Genomic DNA, 18,928 nt, shown 5'->3' with positions numbered 1-18,928 from the left:
GTGTTGTGCATATGGAATGCGTGTGAAAAGTAAAGAAATACAAATGAGAATAAAGAAATTTGGAAGAGTGTAAAGTTGTTGGAAACTCTACCATATTAGGGATAATATGTATAAGTAAGGCTATGGGTTTATTCACCTTGTGAGTTGATGAATATAGCTTCATGCGTATTGCAGTTTCAATATTGGATTATTCTTGATACGTATAAATTTCATAATGAAATGGATTGATATGATTAAAGTTTATATAAGCTTACTAAGCATACATTGCTTACGTATTTGTTTTCCTTTAATTTTCAGATTATCAAAAGCTCAATCGGTTGGAATCTTGTCGAAGATTTATCACACTATTCATCAGTTCTATCGGTACTTTCGGATGTTTTTTATTTTGGTTATAATGGCATGTGTAGGTATTCTGGTTAATGTTGGCCTATATGAGTTTTGTTAATATTAGCCACTTATTTGGCTTGTGTTTTGGCACATTTTTGTTTGGTGCATATTTATCTTATATGTTTGATGTGTGGTTTGGTTTATGGTTGTATGGTTAAAGGTAAAATGTTTGCTAAAAGTACATTTATGTACATGTGTTTTGGGATGCAATGAATTGATTATGAATCAGTACCTTGATATATAAAGTATATATAACTAAATATGTTAGTATTTGAAATACATTTTGATATCAAATGGTAAGATTTGGTAGGTAAGTAATTTGGTTAGAAATCATACAAATTAGCTTGGTAAATCTTAGGTACAAATATGCATATAAGTTAGTTATACATAAAAACATATTGAATACATGAATATACCAATACCTGTTATAATCTGTCTTTTGAGATGCCTAAAGTCATATTGATTATAAGTAACGATATTATATGTTTAAAACTTGATCTTAGCTTGATTTAAATGCCTCATTATAACTTATTGTAATGTAAAAATGTTGAGCTAGGTTGATGACCAATTGGGTGAGAAATGTGGCTTGGAAAATAGATTATTTTTGTCCACACGGGCAGATACACGGGCGTGTGTCTCAGCCGTGTGTGACACAGTCATGTGTACCCTATATCTTTTTTTTAAATACACGGGCGTGTCTCTTGACCGTGTGAGTCACACGGCTTGGCGACACGGCCATGTAACCCCTGCAGTGTGTAAAATTTTAAATATTTCTGAAAATTTCTCTGAGTTTCCAATTTAGTCTCAACTTGTTTCTAATATGTATTTTGAGTCTTGATGACTCTTTTAAGGGACAATATATATAATTTTAATTGATTTTATTGTGAGTATTTGTAACAACCCGATTTTGACCCTAGTCAGAATAGTGGTTTCGGGACAACGAATCCAAGTTAGAAAAATATTTTAAAATTATTTTCTGTGTTTATTATGTATAAATTTACTTGTGTGAAAATTTCGTGCTTTAATTTTCAAAAAGGGGTCGAATAGTGGTTGTTCTTTAAATATGGGGGTTTTATGTTGCAATTTGACCATTGAAAAGATAGTGGACGGCACTATGTTTAAAATATATAGTTTTTATACTATTTATAAAAGTTATAATAATAATTTATGTATTATAATGTTATTATAATAAAAGGAAAGGCATAAGAAAGTGGGGAGATGGATTATCTTTCTGCGAATGAAAAGGGAAGAAAAGAAGAAAACCAGTGGGTATTCGGCCCTTCCTCAAGCAAATTAAGGTATGTTTTGGTTTTGGTTTTGATGATTTTTATGTTTTGAGATCGTTGTTTGAATACTACTCGACCCATGCTTCAATTTCGATTTTGATGAATATTTTGAGTTATGCCATTGATGAATAATTGTGTTTTGTGATGTTTGATGATGAACTATTGAAGATATGTTTTGGGTTAGTATGTTTTGTATTGGAAATTTTGATGAATTTGAGTAATTAGAGCTAAATTACAAAAATATTTATTGTTCATAAGTGTATGTTAGAGTGAGAATTTGATGTTGCCATAGAAGGGAAAAGTGTTTAGTATGCTGTAAAATATAAGAATAAGGTGTGAAATTTAATTTTCGAGCCTAGGGACGGAATTGGAAATATGCAAAAGTTTAGGGGCAAAATTGAAATTTTTCTAAAGGTTGAGTCAAGGACTGTTTTGAATAATGTGAGTGTTAAATAAGTTAAAAATGTTATTATAAACCAAGAAAGATGAGGAATTGAACTTGAAAGCATGATGGTAAGTTTATAAGCAAATATATGTTATAATTTTTTTTTAAATGTGAATTATATGTGCTAAAATGAATATGTAAATAAATATATATTAGTTGAATGTGTACAAGCCTGGCAGCTATGTTTATGAGTTCGTTTCAACTGAGTTACGACATTCGAAAGCCCCGTATGAGCCTTAAGAATAGTTAGGATACATATGTCATGACATAGGATTTTGATATGTATTTTCGTGTAAGACCACGTCTGGGACGTTGGCATCGACTTGTGTATACGTGTAAGACCATGTCCGGGACATTGGCATCGATTTGATTTGTGTAAGACCACATGCGGGACAGTGGCATCATATGTGATTACATGTAAGACCACGTGGGACGTTGGCATTGTACGAGCCTTCCGACTATCCGAGTATCCTTTTTAATTCCGAATGGTTCAACGGGTAAAGATAAGTTGTGTACGAATGTTTAAATCAGGCTAAGTGACCAGGTATGTGATAATTGAATTATCTATTTGAAAATAAGGTAAGTTGTATACTTGAATTGATGATATGAAGTTATGTGAAATATGAATTATGTGATTGCATATTTGAATATATATGTATTCAGCCTTTAATGTATATGTGTATTGAGGAAAGTGCTGATTCCACTGTGTAACGGTTAATATTCCGAAGTGTTCATTGGGGAAATTGGATAAGTGAAAATATGTGTGAATTGAATAAGTTTACGTGACGAATATTGGGTTCGATATTTAATTGACCCTTGAGTAAGATGAAAAGAAGTAATGAAATTATGAAAAAGTAAAATGTACAACAAAACAGTTTTAGATAGTAACAACAATGTAACTTTGAAAATCACCAAAATAGTGGAAATTGAATTAGAGAGTGAATAAGATATGAAATGAAAGCTTAAGAAGTATATTTTCATATGAAAGAAACAGAGAAAGCAAAAGAGTTATACATTTTGAGATATTTGAATTTTAGTGAGGCAAGGTTGGATTGATTTCGGAATCCCTGTTTTGACTTTGGAAAATAATTAAAATTGTACAAAAATAATTATGAGTTATAATTTATATGCTTAGAATCCTTGATGAGTCTATTTTCAAAGGAAAGAAATGGAAACATCATTTTAATTCTGTACAATGAGATATTTAATTTTTAGTGAAGAGAGGTCAGAGTTGTTGAGCAGAGAAATAGGGGAAACTTTAAAGAATAAACTGTACTAATTGGCTGAGTCAAAAATTCTGAAATTTTTATGGTGGAAAGGTATATGAGTCTAGTTTCGGGAAAAATTTACAGAACTTAATTTGGAGCCCTGTAGCTCTAGATAAAAATAAATTAGCGTCTGTGACGCAGAAAGATAGCTTGCTGGAAATTAAGCAAACCTTAAAATTTATGTGTGATTAAATTTATATTGCTGTGAAATCATGTGAAGAAAATTTATAGATCTTAATTTGGAGCTCTGTAGCTCCGGATAAAAATAATTTAGTGACTCTGACTCAAATAGACAACTTTAAATTTTAATATAAGTGAATAGTGAAATAATGTATAATGCTATTTAAGCATGTTTTATACGAACGGATGTGGATTGGAGAGGAGGAGGAGGACAATAAAATGTATGAAATGAATTATTTGAAGTTATATAAGCTAGTGTCGAATGTAATATTGTGATTTGATTATATTTGAGAATGATTTAAATTAGATGTGAATTATGTGAAAGACTGATTTTGTAAGTTCAGCGTTATGCCTAGCGAGTGCTTTATGTTGGTGAATTATGTCGCTTTATGCCTAGCGTGCTTTATGCGGTGAATTATATCGACTTTATGTCTAGCAGTGCTTTGTGCGGTGAAATGTATCGAGCTTGGTGCCTAGCGTGCTTTATGCGGTGTTATATACAAGGCTCTATGCTCTATAAATCTTATGTGAGCAATACTAAAAGCAAATAAATGTGTTAAGAAAGCTAAATTATTCGGTACATGATTTGGCATGAAGTAAGACCATGAATAGTTTATGAATTAAAACATGTTGGCAAGCCCGATACATGAGTAAATGTTGTGCTCATCCATACTTATAATGCTTATGTTATATATATATATTTGGCGTACATATTTAGTATACATGCTTAGGCTTTGGCCAAGTAGTGGCTAGACCATGCCACGTTAAATTTATAAGTTATAGCATTGTGAAAAATTCAAGCAAATCGTGACACCGGGCAAACAATGTACTCAAATCTGTAATACGATCCTTAATTTAACAAGTATTTGAAAGTGCAATTGAAGTTAAATGTTGGATTATAAGTTGACATCTGATATTGAGCTCGATTGAGTAAATCCATTATTTGATAGTGTGGTTGGCAGAAAATGTTGCATTATATATATATATTGTGAAGTGTTATAAAAGCATGTTAATAATTTCGAAAGTTTTAAATTTGAATGAAATTTTGTAACTCGGTTTAATAGGTTTACATGTGTAAGTGTTCTGGTAATGCCTCATACCCTGTTCCGGCGTTGGATACGGGTAAGGGGTGTTACAGTATTGATATGTAATGAAATGTTTGAATTTTTTGTCTGATTGACCCGTAAACCCTGGTAATGCTCTGTAACCCTGTTTTGGCGATGGATACGGGTTAAGGGTGTTACAGATGATCCCAACCTGAATGAAAATTTTTAATTGAAAATTCATTCTACCATGCCCTATAACTTAATTTTTTAAAAAATAATCCCTATAGTATTAGATCGAGTCAAAATTTGATTGATTTGGATTATTTTGTTATCCCCAACCTTTACATAATCCATGTAATACCCCCTACCTGTATTCGTCGCCGAAATAGAGTATGAGGCATTACTAGATTTTACCGAATAAATTTTTTTAAACTCAATATAACCCCTTTATAAATATCTAATTCTCCCTACAATTTTAAACCGAGACCAATCCAACACAACCAAACCATTTCAATATATTTTCAAGATAGATTTAACATATTCTTAAGATAACCTCATCACATACTAAAACCAAAATTTGTTAGCCATACCAATGGCTAACCATACATTCATTTCACATTAATATTTACTTTACTAGCTTATACATGCCATTGATTTCCAAAATAAATCTTCTTTATATACCGAGATCTTGAGGTTGATAGTGTGATGCGTCTCCGACCAAATCCGACTTCCGAGCTCTTAACACTACAAAACAGGGGAAAAGGAAACAGGGTAAGCACTTTGTGCTTAGTAAGTTCATGTAACAAGAATTATACTTACATAATATTTTCAATACAATGCAATAAACATTCATACACCCATTCCATACATTTTCCCCCTATGATGCACAAACTCAACATTCAAATTAGTCCAATAATTTCCATGTATCAATAATTTATACCATGATTGATGAGCTCATCAATACCATGATTTCCATTCCCTTGTTATTTTTTCATATTTATCCCGTTGAATTTCTCGGAATTTCGATGGATTTTCAAAGGTACATTTTAGTGTACAAATCCGGGTCCATCAATTCATATTCATGTACGCACATTTCTATTTCAGAGAGCACACTCCCGCGAACCTCATCCTTACAGCGGGATTACCAGTCCAGGCTAAATCCCCTGTAATATAAACTCATAGAGTATTGTCGGGATTACCGGTCAAAGCTAAATCCCACAACGACAATTACTCTAATGAGTTTGGATCTGAATTACCATCCAAAGCTAAATTGAGACCCTAATTGGATTACCGTCCGAGCTAAATCCATTTTCCACATATTCTTGGAGGGCTATATCAGGATAGGATCACCCGTCCGGGCTAGATCCTTTTTACCGTCAATTCCTTTTCAGAGATCCATCGAATTTTCCTTTCATTCAACCGAGATTTATTTTCTCTTTTCATAAAGAATATCAATACTTCATCAATTATCATACAATAAACATCCAAATCATATTCACATCAAGAAAAATATATTTCAAGCATTTAAGAATATAATTCAAGTTACACGAACTTACCTCGATACTTGTTCGTAAACAAAAATCTACTAATCCCGAACTTTTTCTATTCCTCGATCTAGCTTTGTATTTGAATTTTTTGGATCTAAATAAATAAATTTAATCATTAATCTAATACATTTCATGTTCATATGTAACATTCTCTATAATTCCATTATTATTTATAGTGCATTCAAAGCTGTCCCACTGAGTCACAGTCACTAAATTATTTATATCTTGAGCTACGGAACTCCAAATCAAGATCCGATATTTTTTCCTGAAACTAGACTCACATATCTTCTTACCATAAAATTTTTAGAATTTTTGGTTTATCCAATAAGTATAGTTTATTCTTTAAAGTTTCCCCTATTTCACTATTTGACAGTTCCAATCTCTCTTCACTAAAAATTAATTATCTCATTGTACGAGATTTGGATGATGTTATCGCTTGTTTATTTTGAAAATAGACTCATTAAGGATTATAAGCATATAAATTATAACTCATAATCATTTTTACAATTTTAATGATTTTCCAAATTCGAACAGAGGAATCAATTCATTTTGACATTGTCTCACAAAATCTATTATATCTCATGATTTACAATTCCATTTCTTACATCGTTTCTTTTATAAGAAACTAGACTCAATAAGATTTAATTTCATATTTAATTAATTCTCTAATTAAAATTCTAAAATTTTTGGTGATTTTTCAAAGTTAGACTACTGCTGCTGTCCAAAACTGTTTTAGTGCATGATGTTAATTACCATTTTTCCCTAAGCTTTCAATAAATGATAATTTCATCCCTGCTCAATTAACCTCTCAATTGAGCTGATTTTTCTCAATCAACACTTTATTCTATCACTTTAAACTACTTTATAACCTTTGGAAATTAGAATTTTAGCACTAGACTTTAATTCTAAACTTTTTCACAATTAAGTCATACAAATCAATTTCTATTGAAATTACCTAATAAAATCATCTCATGAACAAATTAAAGCTTCAATTTCATGCTATTTCATCATAAAATTCCAGCACATATTCATAGCAACTTTCAAATTCATTCATAAAATCAAAAACTAATGAATTTAGTAATAGGACCTAGTTGTGAAAGTCTTAGAAACACAAAAATTACAAGAAAAAGGCAATGATTAACTCTCTTGGTGTAAAATTATGAAAAACCAGCTTGAAGAAGCCTTTAGGACGTTTTTGGCTGATGAGAATGCAGAAAAATAAAGAGAAATCTAGATAATTCCACTTTAGTCCTAACTTTTAAAGTAAATTTTACAATATTCCAATTTTACCCTTAATTCCTCAATTCTCCTGATTTTTCTTATGCCGCCCAAAATATCTTCTTTTGGGCTTATTTGCAATTTATGTCCCTCATCATTTAACAATTGAGCTATTTAATCCTTTTAGTAACTTTTACACTTTTTTCAATTTAGTCCTTTTCACTTAATTGACTACCCAAACATTAAAATTTTCTAACGAAATTTTAATACCATATTACTTACATTTCATAAATATTTATAAAAATATTTTTGACTCGGTTTTATGAGATCGAGGTCTCGATACCTTATTTTACCCAATTTCTTCAATAATTTCTTTTCTAACTAACCACTAAATCGGTAAAATTTTTCTATCGATATTTTCATACGATTTTCCTATCATATCAATATTCATGCAAAAATATTAAAATTAAATTTCTCTTTAAATCGGATTTGTGGTTACGAAATCACTATTCGATAACCTTGAATTTGGGCCATTACAATCCATCATAACACATTGAAAGTTTTCTAAAATCAACTTACTCGATAATTCTTAGAGGATGTTTTATATGATGAAAATGATCATTTTCTGAAATTTTAATCTACAGAAAGTTATTCTTGAATTTGGTATGTTAAATCTTATTAACTTAATAGGAATGTACCTTTCCTTCACATAAGAAAATGTGATTCTTTTTAATAAATGTGGGAAGTTAACCTTATCAGAATGTGATTATTTTGAATAAATATGAAAATTTAACCTTAACGTGGTTAAAAGTGAAAATTCATTTTTGAAACAAAATACCCTATTTCTTATTTATTTTATCAATTATTAAAATATTTCACCACCGTTGTACTTGAATACTCCCTTTTATTTATTTCCCATTTTTCCCACCCTTTCCTTTAACCCTACAACGACTCTCACCAATCATTTACTCATAACGCTAAACAATAATGTTAATTTAAAAAATCTACTAGAATACCAAACCTCATCATGATTTGACAAGATAAACTATTACGAATGGTGCCTAAAACACAAAACAAGAAAAAACTTTGAAACTTACCAAAGAAAACTAGAATGCAAAGAATTTGACAACCAAAGTCCAACTAACATAAAGCTTCTAAAGACTTTCTTGCTTTAAAATATTCTTAAGTTCTCAAAAAATGACAGCATAAGGACTAAGTAAATTTTGAGAAAAAAACCTATTTACACAAAGCTCAAGCATTCTTGTCTCACTCGGCTAGATCTTTCGTCTCGCGATCCGTGCAGCCTTAAGTAATCCGTTCGCTTCAAACTCGCCTAAGTTAACCTTTACTCCCAAAAATTAAGATTCCTTTAGAATTCCTCTAAGACACCAATTTGTATAGCGGAAGCAATTATGCCAAAAGAAGCTACAAAAGAACAACAGAAAGCTACAAAAAGAACACTTACAAAGTGTTTGAGTAAATGCTCAAAGAATTCTATCACTCTTAAGAATTCAACTTACAATGGATAAGATACAAATGAGGGGAGAGTCTCTATCTATAGTTGAGCTCCTCCAAAACCGACAGTCAAGATCAAATTACATCGACGGACGAGATTACCCTTTCCCTTGATTTTAGGGATTTACAAGATTACATCACATCAAATCAAATCTACAAGATATAATTCCCATATTTACTAAAAATAGCATATGTTGCCATATATTCATTATCGGGCCAACCAGGCTTTAATCTGACAGGCTTCTCTAACAGTTCTTAGAATCGGGCCAATTCTCATTAGCTAAAAGATCTCCATCTAATTGATAGACCTCCATAGGCCGCATCTTGTGCCATGGTCACGGGCTTTACACTTTAGCCCGTGACACTTGGCACAACTCCAAGATGGCATAATTCCACAAAATCAATTAAATATAGACACATGTAACTACAATTATGATTTTTCGGTTCATCTATCTTATCATCAACAAACACATAACCCTCCCATTAATTAACAAAATTTCAAATGACACGCATTTTTACCAAAATCAATGTCATCACAATTATAAAACGTGGATGCAACATAATTCCTCTATACCATACATACCATTCATGCACAAGGTACAAAGGTTTATACCCTCTTACAAGAAGAAATTCAAAACGTCATTGCCTTGCCTCAAGGAATGTCACTCTATTGCCTTTTCCTCGATTGGGGGAGGGGCAATTGTTTTATGTATTTTGTTAGCTGCACCTTAGACCTCGGTGAAACCTCGTCGAGTATGGTCCTTGAGAGCATGTGCATGCTTGACACATGGTGCACCTTTAGCTCACTTTACCAAAAACATGTGTTGAGTCTTCTTGCCTATAAATACCCCTTTTTTCCTTGAAGGGCGAGGGTTTTCTCCTTTCCTTTCCATTGATCTTATCATCAATAAGATTAAATTTCAATTTGAAGTTAATACCTCCACACTCAAGAAATGACTAAAGAGAAGACAAGCTCTTAGAAAATAAAAGTGCCATTGAGACTCAATATTCTTTTTATTATTATTATTAAAATATGTCATAAATTCTTGTGCATTTAGTAAATAATAAATTTAATTTTTATGTTTTTATTTTTAGAAATTTAGGTTAAAATTATTTTATTAATTAAAATTCATTATAAAATTTTTCTTTTCTAAATTTATTAAGAGTAAAAACTTATAATATATTTTAGCGTTATGTTTTATGTTTGAAGTTAATAATAATGATTATTTTATTTCCTTAATCAATGCATACTAGCTGGTGGTTGGATCTACTTTCGAACATCCAACCTTGTAATTATTTGATATAACAAAAATAAAATATTATAAAAATTCAAAAATAAATAGTTTGAAATGAATCCAATCTTAAGGTTGACCGATTTCAAGTTCAGGTGGAAACGAAGATTCGACCACGCGGCAACATTGTCTGAATTCCGGTCAAAATTCAAAAACGAACACCAGGTTAAGGCTCAGAGTGTTGACCACCCTTCTGTCTTTTGTCAAGAAACGACATCGTGTTTCGATTTAACCGTACTCCGCAGTCAAACTCCCATCAATAAATTTAACATAATTATCAAAGATAAAGGCACCACGTTGGCTGTCTGTTATGATCTTTCAAATCTATATAATAATTCACTTTCTGTCTCCTTCTTGATTTTCTCTCTTTAGCCGAATCCTTCTACCTTTCACCATTCTTTTCCGATTCAAATCTTGAAGATTTTGTTCATCTGTGACTTCAGTTCCTGGATTATTTAAGGAGCCTTTAGATTTCAAATTTTAATTAGCTTTTTTTCTTTCTAATATATAAAAACAACCAAAATTGTGGGCGCAGATATCGTTGATTTGGTTTCGTTTCATTGCAAATTATTGTCTCAATTCGTTTTTGAGATGGCTTCGAGTTTTGACCGATGGGAAAAAGATCCTTTCTTCTCTGTGGCTGAAGAAGTTCAGGAATCTGCGGACAGGTAAATTACTTCCCTTTTTCTTATTAGGGTTCTTTTATCGGCTCCACTATGTTTTCCTCCTAATTTTCTTTGGTTCTGTAGACCTAGTCTGAAACCTAAAGATTTCGAATTAAGTTCCTAAATGCTAAACTAAGGTTCAGAATTTCAATTACTCAATAATCGCTTGAAATTCTTTTGCTGCGTTTTTTTTTTTTTGAATTAGTGCTTTTGTATTTGTTGGAAACTAGTTATCTCACGTTAATTTTCTTTTCCCGTCCCAAAGGATGGAATCGACATATCGGACATGGATACACGCCAGCAAAGACGTTTGTAGTTCGTGGAATTTCGAGGAACTTCGTAGAGACCTGCGTACTACCCTTGGCACCACAAAATGGCAGGTCATATTGTGTTTTCTATCTTTCTTATGGATTGTTCGTCCGGTGAATATTTTCATTGGAGTTGTGATTGGTTTAGCGTTTTGAGAAATTGAATTGGTTTTGCAGTTAGAGGAGTTTGAAAGGGCTGTACAATCAAGCTACAATGCAAATTCAAGTGAGGACGTGAGAGACAGGCATCGAGATTTTATTGTGGCAATTGAGGATCAGGTTTCAAAGATTGAAAAATCATTGCAGGAATCAGCCCTTTTGGAGGGTAAGACATCAATGCCTTGGGTGCGATTGGACAAAGGTGAATGCGATGATCTTGCTTTATTTTTGTCCGGACCAACTGTATCCGGTGAAAAGGAACTTCCTCCTAAGAGTCATTCTAGGACTAATGAAATCCCACGAGGAATCAATATAGAATCTGTGCCACATTGCTCTAAGAATTCAGGTCAATCTGTTGAGTGGAGCTCCTCCGAGGCTAAGGGCGAGAAGTCACATGGGCATAGGAGGACTGCTAGTGCTAGTGCCAACATTGGCACTTGGAAGATTGCTATCGGTGGGGATGTTTTAGAACAGAACTCTTCCAATGGTCAGCCCTCCATTCCCCCACGAAAGGTACCAAGCTTCTCTGGTTTCCTAAATTCAATGGAATCTGTAGCCAAGGTGAAGTGGTCGAAGAATGGTTTCAGGAAGTGGAAGGCAGTAGATTGTGATTCGGAGTCTAATACAGAGTTGTTGAGATCTCCTCAGCTGGCTACGGTGAATGCCTAATCTACTGCTATCCTATTTGAGATATAGATTTTGAAATTTTTTGTTACTATTTCCTATGCTATCCCATTAGTGTTTATAAATTCCTGTTTTATTGTTTCCTCCTATAGGGCCTCAATGCATGCTATGAACGAAGTAAGAGTTGCCTAGATTGTGATAATTATGATAAGCAACTTTACGGCTGGTATGGGGCTATTCAAAGACTACTCCAAAGGTCTCAGTATCAAATGCGGTATGGTCATCCCATTCGACTAGCAGTTTGGGTTGTCCTCTTCCTTTGTTTGATTGGTGAGCTTGCTTGAAACTTGTTTAGTTTTTTTGCTCTACTTTTTGGACTTGTTATTTATATTTTCTCGTTTTTCTTTTAGGAATAAAGCATACACTCATATTTTTAAAATTTTGAGCAAAAACTTCTGCTATATGTCTATCATTATTAAAGGCAGTTTCATTCTTCACTAATATCTGTGCTAATTAGAATCTGTGCTTTGCTACTTTGATTGAATGGTGAATTCTCATTCCAGTGCAGTATAGGAGCATTAAATGTGCATAGACTAGTGACTGAAAGGAAATTATAACTGAAGAAATGTGCCCCAAATAACTAGTAAGAAATTGAATTGCATATCTAGCCACTAGGACCTGAGATTCTTTGTTTCTTGATATACTGGAATGTATAGAGCTTGTGAATCCAGATACAAGCTAATTTGGACAAATGATTAGAGTAGATGAACTTGCGTCAGATGAATGATACATTAGAATGTTGGTGTTTTAGGTCATGTAGAATTCATGAAGCAATTTGAGGAGAAAAAAATTAAAGATGGAGTAAAGGTGTTCTTGGTAACAACTTTCCTAAGTGTTTCATTTTTATATATAGGATAGGATTGTTTAGTCATAAGAGATGAGAAAATTAAGAGGGTGTTTTAAAGCTATCAGGTTGAATGGAATGGAGAAGCTCAGTTGGATATTTTAAACAATTTTGCTTGATGCCTGTTGGGTATGAAGTTTTTGGAATTTGATGAGTGCACTGGAATACAATAAAAGATTGGCTATTGGATAAAGTTTTACATAAATGATGGTAGTTGCTTTCAATAGAAACAAAATAAAAGTGGATAACTCACGTGGTTTAGACTTTAGATGGCACAACACGGGTCTGGGGATTCATTAAGGATTCACTCTTTGCTAGTGGAAAACAGTGGCAGGCCAGAGATCACATGGGATGTGTCGAAATAATTAGAACCAGGATTAAATGCCTTGATAGACCCCTGCAGTAAAATCATTGTTTGTTTTGTATGCTTTCAGATTGTGGTGCTCATGTTGTATTTTGTAATCGTATTCACATAATCACATTTCTTAAATTGAATTCGTGAAAGTCTGTGAAGCCTAAACTTGTTGTCATCCTATGCAGTTTTAATTGGATTTTATGCAATATGAGGACACAGAATCTTCGACTGGCAGTTCATACTCAGTGGCTAAATATTTTGGGGGAAGGTTGTTAAGGGGTCCAGCTTGTGCAAGTTATGCTGGCACCCTGATGTTATACACGGTGAAGTATTGAGTGAAGGTAGTACAACAAAAAGTAAGTACCTTTTCCCCTTCACTTTTCCTTGACAACCTCTTGTTTCTCTGTCTCCTCCGATTTTGATTATTCGGGCTAGGGGGAAGTCCTGTTGTTACCAGGGAGCAGAGGGATGATTGATTTGAACTGAGGCAGTCAGATGATGTAATATATGTATTCTTTTTCTTCTGGAATAGTACTTTGTATTAATACGAACGTGTAGCATTTTAACCCTCCATTCCCTACCAGTTTCGTTTAAGTTGTAACCAATTAAGAGCTGCAGAAGGGAAGTGGGAATTTCATCTAATTTGGATCTCAAACCTAAATGGCAGAAAGTGTTGAAGTTCCTTTGCTGGTCTCATCCCAGCTCCATCTTTAAACTTAACTTCTTGGTCGTTCAATCCATCTGATGCAGCCTTTTTTTTTTTTTTTTGTTCTTTAAACGTTTAAGTTGTTAGTAATTTCCTGCTGGGTAATATGAATATTTAATGACACTAATGACCTAGTAATAATAGTAGATTATAGATTATTTACCCTTATCAGGAAAAAAAAGAGGTGGAAGATTATCTATCTTCATGAAATGGTCGCATCAGAGATAAGTAGGGACTGATCTCTGAGCAAAATTCCAACTCTATAAAATATTATAGACCAGGATTAGTTTATAAAGGAAAAAATAGAAGGCATTTTGAAATTGGCTTGGTGGTTCATCTTGAAACTTCTGGTCATACCAAATCAGTTACACCATTGATGAGGCTGTAGTGAGGTATCTATAAGAGAAGTAGGAACCAGCAACCAAGAGTGGTAGGAACATTTCGACAATGCTTGCATACTTGGGCATACTGTCATCCTTGATCACAAAAGCACTCATCTCTTTCTTCTTGGGTTCTTCAATCGAAGCAACCTGGGCATCTGCATCTTTTTTGAAAGAGTAACCCTAGAGAATGCCAACCAAGTATTTGAGGAGTCACATCTGAACCAATTTGCTACGTCCAATATCGCTGAATGCCTGTGTGGTGTCCTTACCTGCTGACTCTATCAACACCCCTTCTCCTCCTGGATGTTCTTCCAGGCACCTTGTCACGTTCAGTGCCTACAGGCATTAGAGTTGGTCAAGTTCAAGTCTAGTTAATTCACTACTTGGAACAATCCTATAATGAAAAGAGAGCTGGATGGATTACTCTGCCATCGATGGCAAGCCAGCAATCTTTGATTTGTGCTGAGCAACCTGGGAGAAGGCGAACACTTTATTCTGCCATTTTGTTTGCTTTGCGACATAGACTGAAAACGGGCGGTCATTTTTTTCGGTTAGCAAAATCCCAAATTATCCTAGATGGATGGCGAGGGTAGCTCTCAGCACGCCACCTACCAAAACTTGGTGAAAAAAGAGGAGGATGTGCACGTGCAGAGCTGTGAAGATAGAGAGTCGGGAGTTGGGCTTTACGGACAGAACACTGCAGTTCGATTGACCTAACTATATCATCCAAACTGCAGTCGCTGATTTTCAGTTGCATCATTTTAATCGTATGGGATACGTAGGCACGAAACTGGAATTTAAGAAGAGTCGAAAAGGGCGGATAAGTGGTTCACTTTCATGCCTTGCTCGGAAGGTTGGAATCCGGACTTGCAACCACAGCCAATTTCTAAGGCATGTGATGTGACCCTAGATGCCTAACCCGACCCCCACACAGCCACAACATTTCACATAATGAATATATTCAGTGCGAATGACTTATTATGACTAATTTACCACAGATTAACAAAGGAACCTCTGGACTCTGGAGCTAAGTAAATTAAAGGAATATTAATACCGGGTCCTAAAATGCTCAGAGGACTTCTGGATGAAAGAATGATTAACTCCTTATTCCTTTTTTTTTCTTAAACTGAGACCTTATGCTATGCATTTTACATATACATATAATATTTGTTTTAACATTTGACTACAACATATGAATGGACTTATAGTATTTAATACAGGTGAAAATGAATTAATGAAGAGGCAACAATTAATGTCTTTTTTTCTCTTAATTGTACCCTTTTAATTGCTGGTTATTCTATTTTCCCTGGAATATGAATGGAGTACCAGAATATATATATATATACACACACACACGAAGCTACCTGCTAAGCTAAATTTTGCAGGCCATCAGAGTTGTTGCCTGTGATTGCACATGTTCCATGCCTAACGTCTGATGTCTCCTCCAAAAGAATAAAGACAAGTGCCAGTCTGCCAGATATAGCAAATTGTCGTATTTTACCCAGAACTCATAGCCACAACAAAACAGTAATCTTTACAAATATATATTTGCTACCGTTTAAGGGTAAATTTAACTAAAATAATATAAAAGTAATAGTTAAATATATAATATTCAGATTACCCTTATTAGTTATATTTTATTACTAGCTAAAAAGTAATTTGTTGACCCAAAGATGATTATCCCACATATAACCCCCTATTCGACTAATTTAATTGAAACTAGAATTATACCTGCACCAAACAGCGGGTTTACATATTTAAATATTTATGTTTTAACATATAAATAATTAGCATTATTACAATATTAAGGGGAATTAACTGTCGCAGAGGCGAGCGTAAGCCTTTTTGCTGGTGCCGTTAACTGCCTTTTACTTATAATTTCTTTCGATTCCGTTTTCATTCATGAAACAAACACTTTTTCAGTCAAATTTTCTTACAACGGTTTTGTCTGCTTCGGTAGTTTGGGTTAGGGGTGTTAAAATGTTGGTTAAAATCGAATTAGCCGATCGAATCGACCTAATTCGGTTAATCGGTTAGTTAACGGATCTAGTTCGATCGAAGGTCGGTCAACGGTTAATTAGATTTGAAATTGTGTAATTAACAGAATTAATCAAAGTTAATAAATAATATTATATATTATATGTATTAGGCTATTACTAGTTTAGTTAAGTTCAGTTAATTCGGTCAAATGAACATTATAGATTTATTTATTTTATATATTTTATACTTGTCTTAACAAAAAATATATATAAATTTCGGTTAATTCAATTAACCGAAATATTTCGGTTCGATTAATTTTTTTTTGAAAAATTTTAGTTCAATTAACGGTTAAAAGATTAAAAAGTTCAGTTAGTTTAGTTAATACTAGTTTGGTTCTGTTAACCGATTGGTTAACCATTTGAACACTCCTACTTTGAGTTTCTGTTTAATTTTTTCGGTTATCCAAGCATTTGGGAGAAAGAGAGAAAAGTCGTGATTCGGTGGTTTGTTGAGTGATTATGGTGACAGTTTTGGTGGCGCTGTCCATAGAGGGTAAGGAAGTTGACGAGTGGCATATCAATTCTAGCGAGAGGGAAGAGGAAATCGGGGAGGGGCAGGCAAGCAAGAGGATAAAACTGTCGTTGAAAACTTTAAAGCTAAAACCAAGTAAATAATAAAAACGCAGATTATAAAATGTAGAATCACTTAATGGAAGCTAAACAATAATTGACATACAATAAATTTCCCGCCAAGGCTTTTGTCTAACCGAACAAGTTTTTATTGTATAATTCTAATATTAGAATAGGATAAAATACAATGCATCATAAACAAATACAGGGAGACAACATTTGAAGGTCAGCCAGTGTGTCTAACATCTTACGGTTCCACATTCCACTGCCATAATAGCTTACCTTATGTGCTTATTTTAGAGGTACAATAACAAAAGTTTTGAAAACCCAGGAGACAAATTGGAACAAGAGATTGAATGAGATCAAGGCACAATCTTGTAAGCCTTCATCTTATCAATCCAAGTAACAAACGAATTCTGAGAATTCCTAAACCCCAAAAACCCATGCTCCTTGCTCTTATTCATACTGACCAGCGGCATCGGCAACGGAGCCGAAAGCATCGCATCCGTAAACCACCAATTTCCCACCTCCTGCAAACTCGTCTTCTGCAACTGGTTCTCCTTCACTATTTCTTCCCAAACTCCTTCCTTCCCTTTCATCATCTCCTCCAACCCCCGGTTCTCCCCTTCCACGAACCCAAATTCTTCTATCCCAAATTGCTCTGCCAAAACGCTCCACAAATGCTTCCACTTGAAAACATCCCCATTAGCCACATTAAAGGCTTCATTTTCGGCGTACGGATCCACCGCCGCCCATATATGTTGCTCCGCAATCAAATCCGCATCCGAAGCTTCAAAGTAACAGTTCCAAGTGGCTTTGCTCCCAGGAAAGTGTAACGGTTTGCCTTCGTGTTTGCAAATGGCGGCGTAAACGCAAAGACTGCCAATGAGGTTCATTAAACTGTAAGGCGAAAACCCGAATATGACTGCGGGTCGGTGCACCGACCAGGTTAATCCTTCTTTTTTCTCGATTTCTTCAAAGAGGATGTCTTCTTGATGGTAGTAAAAATTGGGAGCATTCAACCGCGGTAAATCTTCAGTGAAAGGCGAATCATGCAGTTGGATTTTACCCAACAACTCGAACGGTCCAAGATAATGTTTGACTCCTGTTTGTAGACAGATGTGGCGGAGATTGGGTGCGTTTGGGATCACGGAACGCAAAACATTGCGAAGCATGGAACCGTTGATCTCACAATTCTCTGCTTCGGATGTTCGGTTGGTCCAGCTGACGTAGAAGATATGAGTGACGTCGGTAAGTTGAGAGAGCTTCGATTCGGTATCATTCGGGTCGGATACATCGCATTGAATGTACTGGATTGGATGGTTGGCGTTCCAGTTGGGTCTGGGCCGACGAGCCACCCCGTATACTTTCCATGGGCCGCCGGGAGTGTCGGATAAAGGGAGGATTTCAGCCAAGCTATTGCCAACTATGCCGGTGACTCCAATGATCAGCCCAACGCTCTTGAGGCTTTTCGGTGCTTCGTCTTCCTCAAATTTCTTCTGCAAAAATTAAAACAAAGAAAAAGAATCAATTTCGTGAAGGGTAAACAGAAATCCAGCAAGCCAATGAAAAAGGAGAGTTGCCTTAGCAGCTCCGATAGCACCAGCCCACCACCAGCTCATTTTCTTTCTTTAAAACAACTTAGATTAGATTTGTGGGAGACGGCAATAAACCAAAAAGGAAACGTTAGGAAATTGATGATAGATGATTTGATGGGATAGCTAACTAACAATCTGGGTGGGGTGGTTTTATTGATCAAGAAGATTAAAGGGATTTGAAAGGATTTTGTTCTTGGTTTTAAGTAATACTCCTTGTTGCCAATTTATAGCAAGCAATTCATGAAAACGACAAAAGGGATGAGGAGAGCCGTGACGATGTTTGGGATTCACATATGGAAACTCTTCTTTTTGGGATTGAAAAGCAAATAGGAGCGCAGCCAACACCCAGTCTGGATGAGCAAAATTTCCACCAAGAATTAGAGTGAAAGACTTACTATTTTTCTAAACCTTTTTAATCTTCTTTTCACTCTAT

At 34.4% G+C, this 18,928-nt stretch overlaps 2 protein-coding genes and 1 pseudogene across 2 annotated transcripts; 1 reads left to right on the top strand and 2 right to left on the bottom strand.

The window, feature by feature from the left end:
• The first annotated feature begins 10,484 nt into the window (after positions 1-10,484).
• LOC105769717 (uncharacterized) lies at positions 10,485-13,919 on the top strand. The gene is made up of 5 exons (XM_012590538.2): positions 10,485-10,852; positions 11,115-11,229; positions 11,335-11,973; positions 12,093-12,270; positions 13,385-13,919. Exons 1-5 carry the CDS (start codon positions 10,776-10,778, stop codon positions 13,408-13,410), a joined length of 1,035 nt encoding a protein of 344 aa, XP_012445992.1. The 5' UTR covers positions 10,485-10,775; the 3' UTR covers positions 13,411-13,919.
• Positions 13,920-14,037: 118 nt separating this feature from the next.
• Positions 14,038-15,048, bottom strand: LOC105769719 (cytochrome B5-like; annotated as a pseudogene).
• Positions 15,049-16,954: 1,906 nt separating this feature from the next.
• Positions 16,955-18,797, bottom strand: LOC105769315 (3-oxo-Delta(4,5)-steroid 5-beta-reductase). Its single transcript, XM_012589863.2, has 2 exons — positions 18,481-18,797; positions 16,955-18,396 (listed from the first exon to the last, which is right to left on the bottom strand). The coding sequence occupies exons 1-2, from the start codon at positions 18,517-18,519 to the stop codon at positions 17,260-17,262; spliced, it is 1,176 nt and encodes a 391-aa protein (XP_012445317.1). The 5' UTR covers positions 18,520-18,797; the 3' UTR covers positions 16,955-17,259.
• Positions 18,798-18,928: the final 131 nt, after the last annotated feature.

The sequence above is a fragment of the Gossypium raimondii genome, chromosome 5 (genome assembly GCF_025698545.1).
Source record: "Gossypium raimondii isolate GPD5lz chromosome 5, ASM2569854v1, whole genome shotgun sequence".
In the NCBI taxonomy this organism is placed as follows: domain Eukaryota; kingdom Viridiplantae; phylum Streptophyta; class Magnoliopsida; order Malvales; family Malvaceae; genus Gossypium; species Gossypium raimondii.
Note: the sequence above shows the minus strand (reverse complement) of the source record. Positions and strands in the feature narration are given on the sequence as shown.

What these genes read in the sequence shown, in the direction of transcription:
- LOC105769717 (XM_012590538.2), top strand. Translation starts at nt 10,776, where the DNA reads ATGGCTTCGAGTTTTGACCGATGGGAAAAAGATCCTTTCTTCTCTGTG. An exon ending in GTTCAGGAATCTGCGGACAG is followed by an intron (nt 10,853 to 11,114) that starts GTAAATTACTTC and finishes CCCGTCCCAAAG; the next exon opens with GATGGAATCGACATATCGGA. An exon ending in CCTCTTCCTTTGTTTGATTG is followed by an intron (nt 12,271 to 13,384) that starts GTGAGCTTGCTT and finishes CATCCTATGCAG; the next exon opens with TTTTAATTGGATTTTATGCA.
- LOC105769315 (XM_012589863.2), bottom strand. Translation starts at nt 18,519, where the DNA reads ATGAGCTGGTGGTGGGCTGGTGCTATCGGAGCTGCTAAG. An exon ending in GTGCTATCGGAGCTGCTAAG is followed by an intron (nt 18,397 to 18,480) that starts GCAACTCTCCTT and finishes TAATTTTTGCAG; the next exon opens with AAGAAATTTGAGGAAGACGA.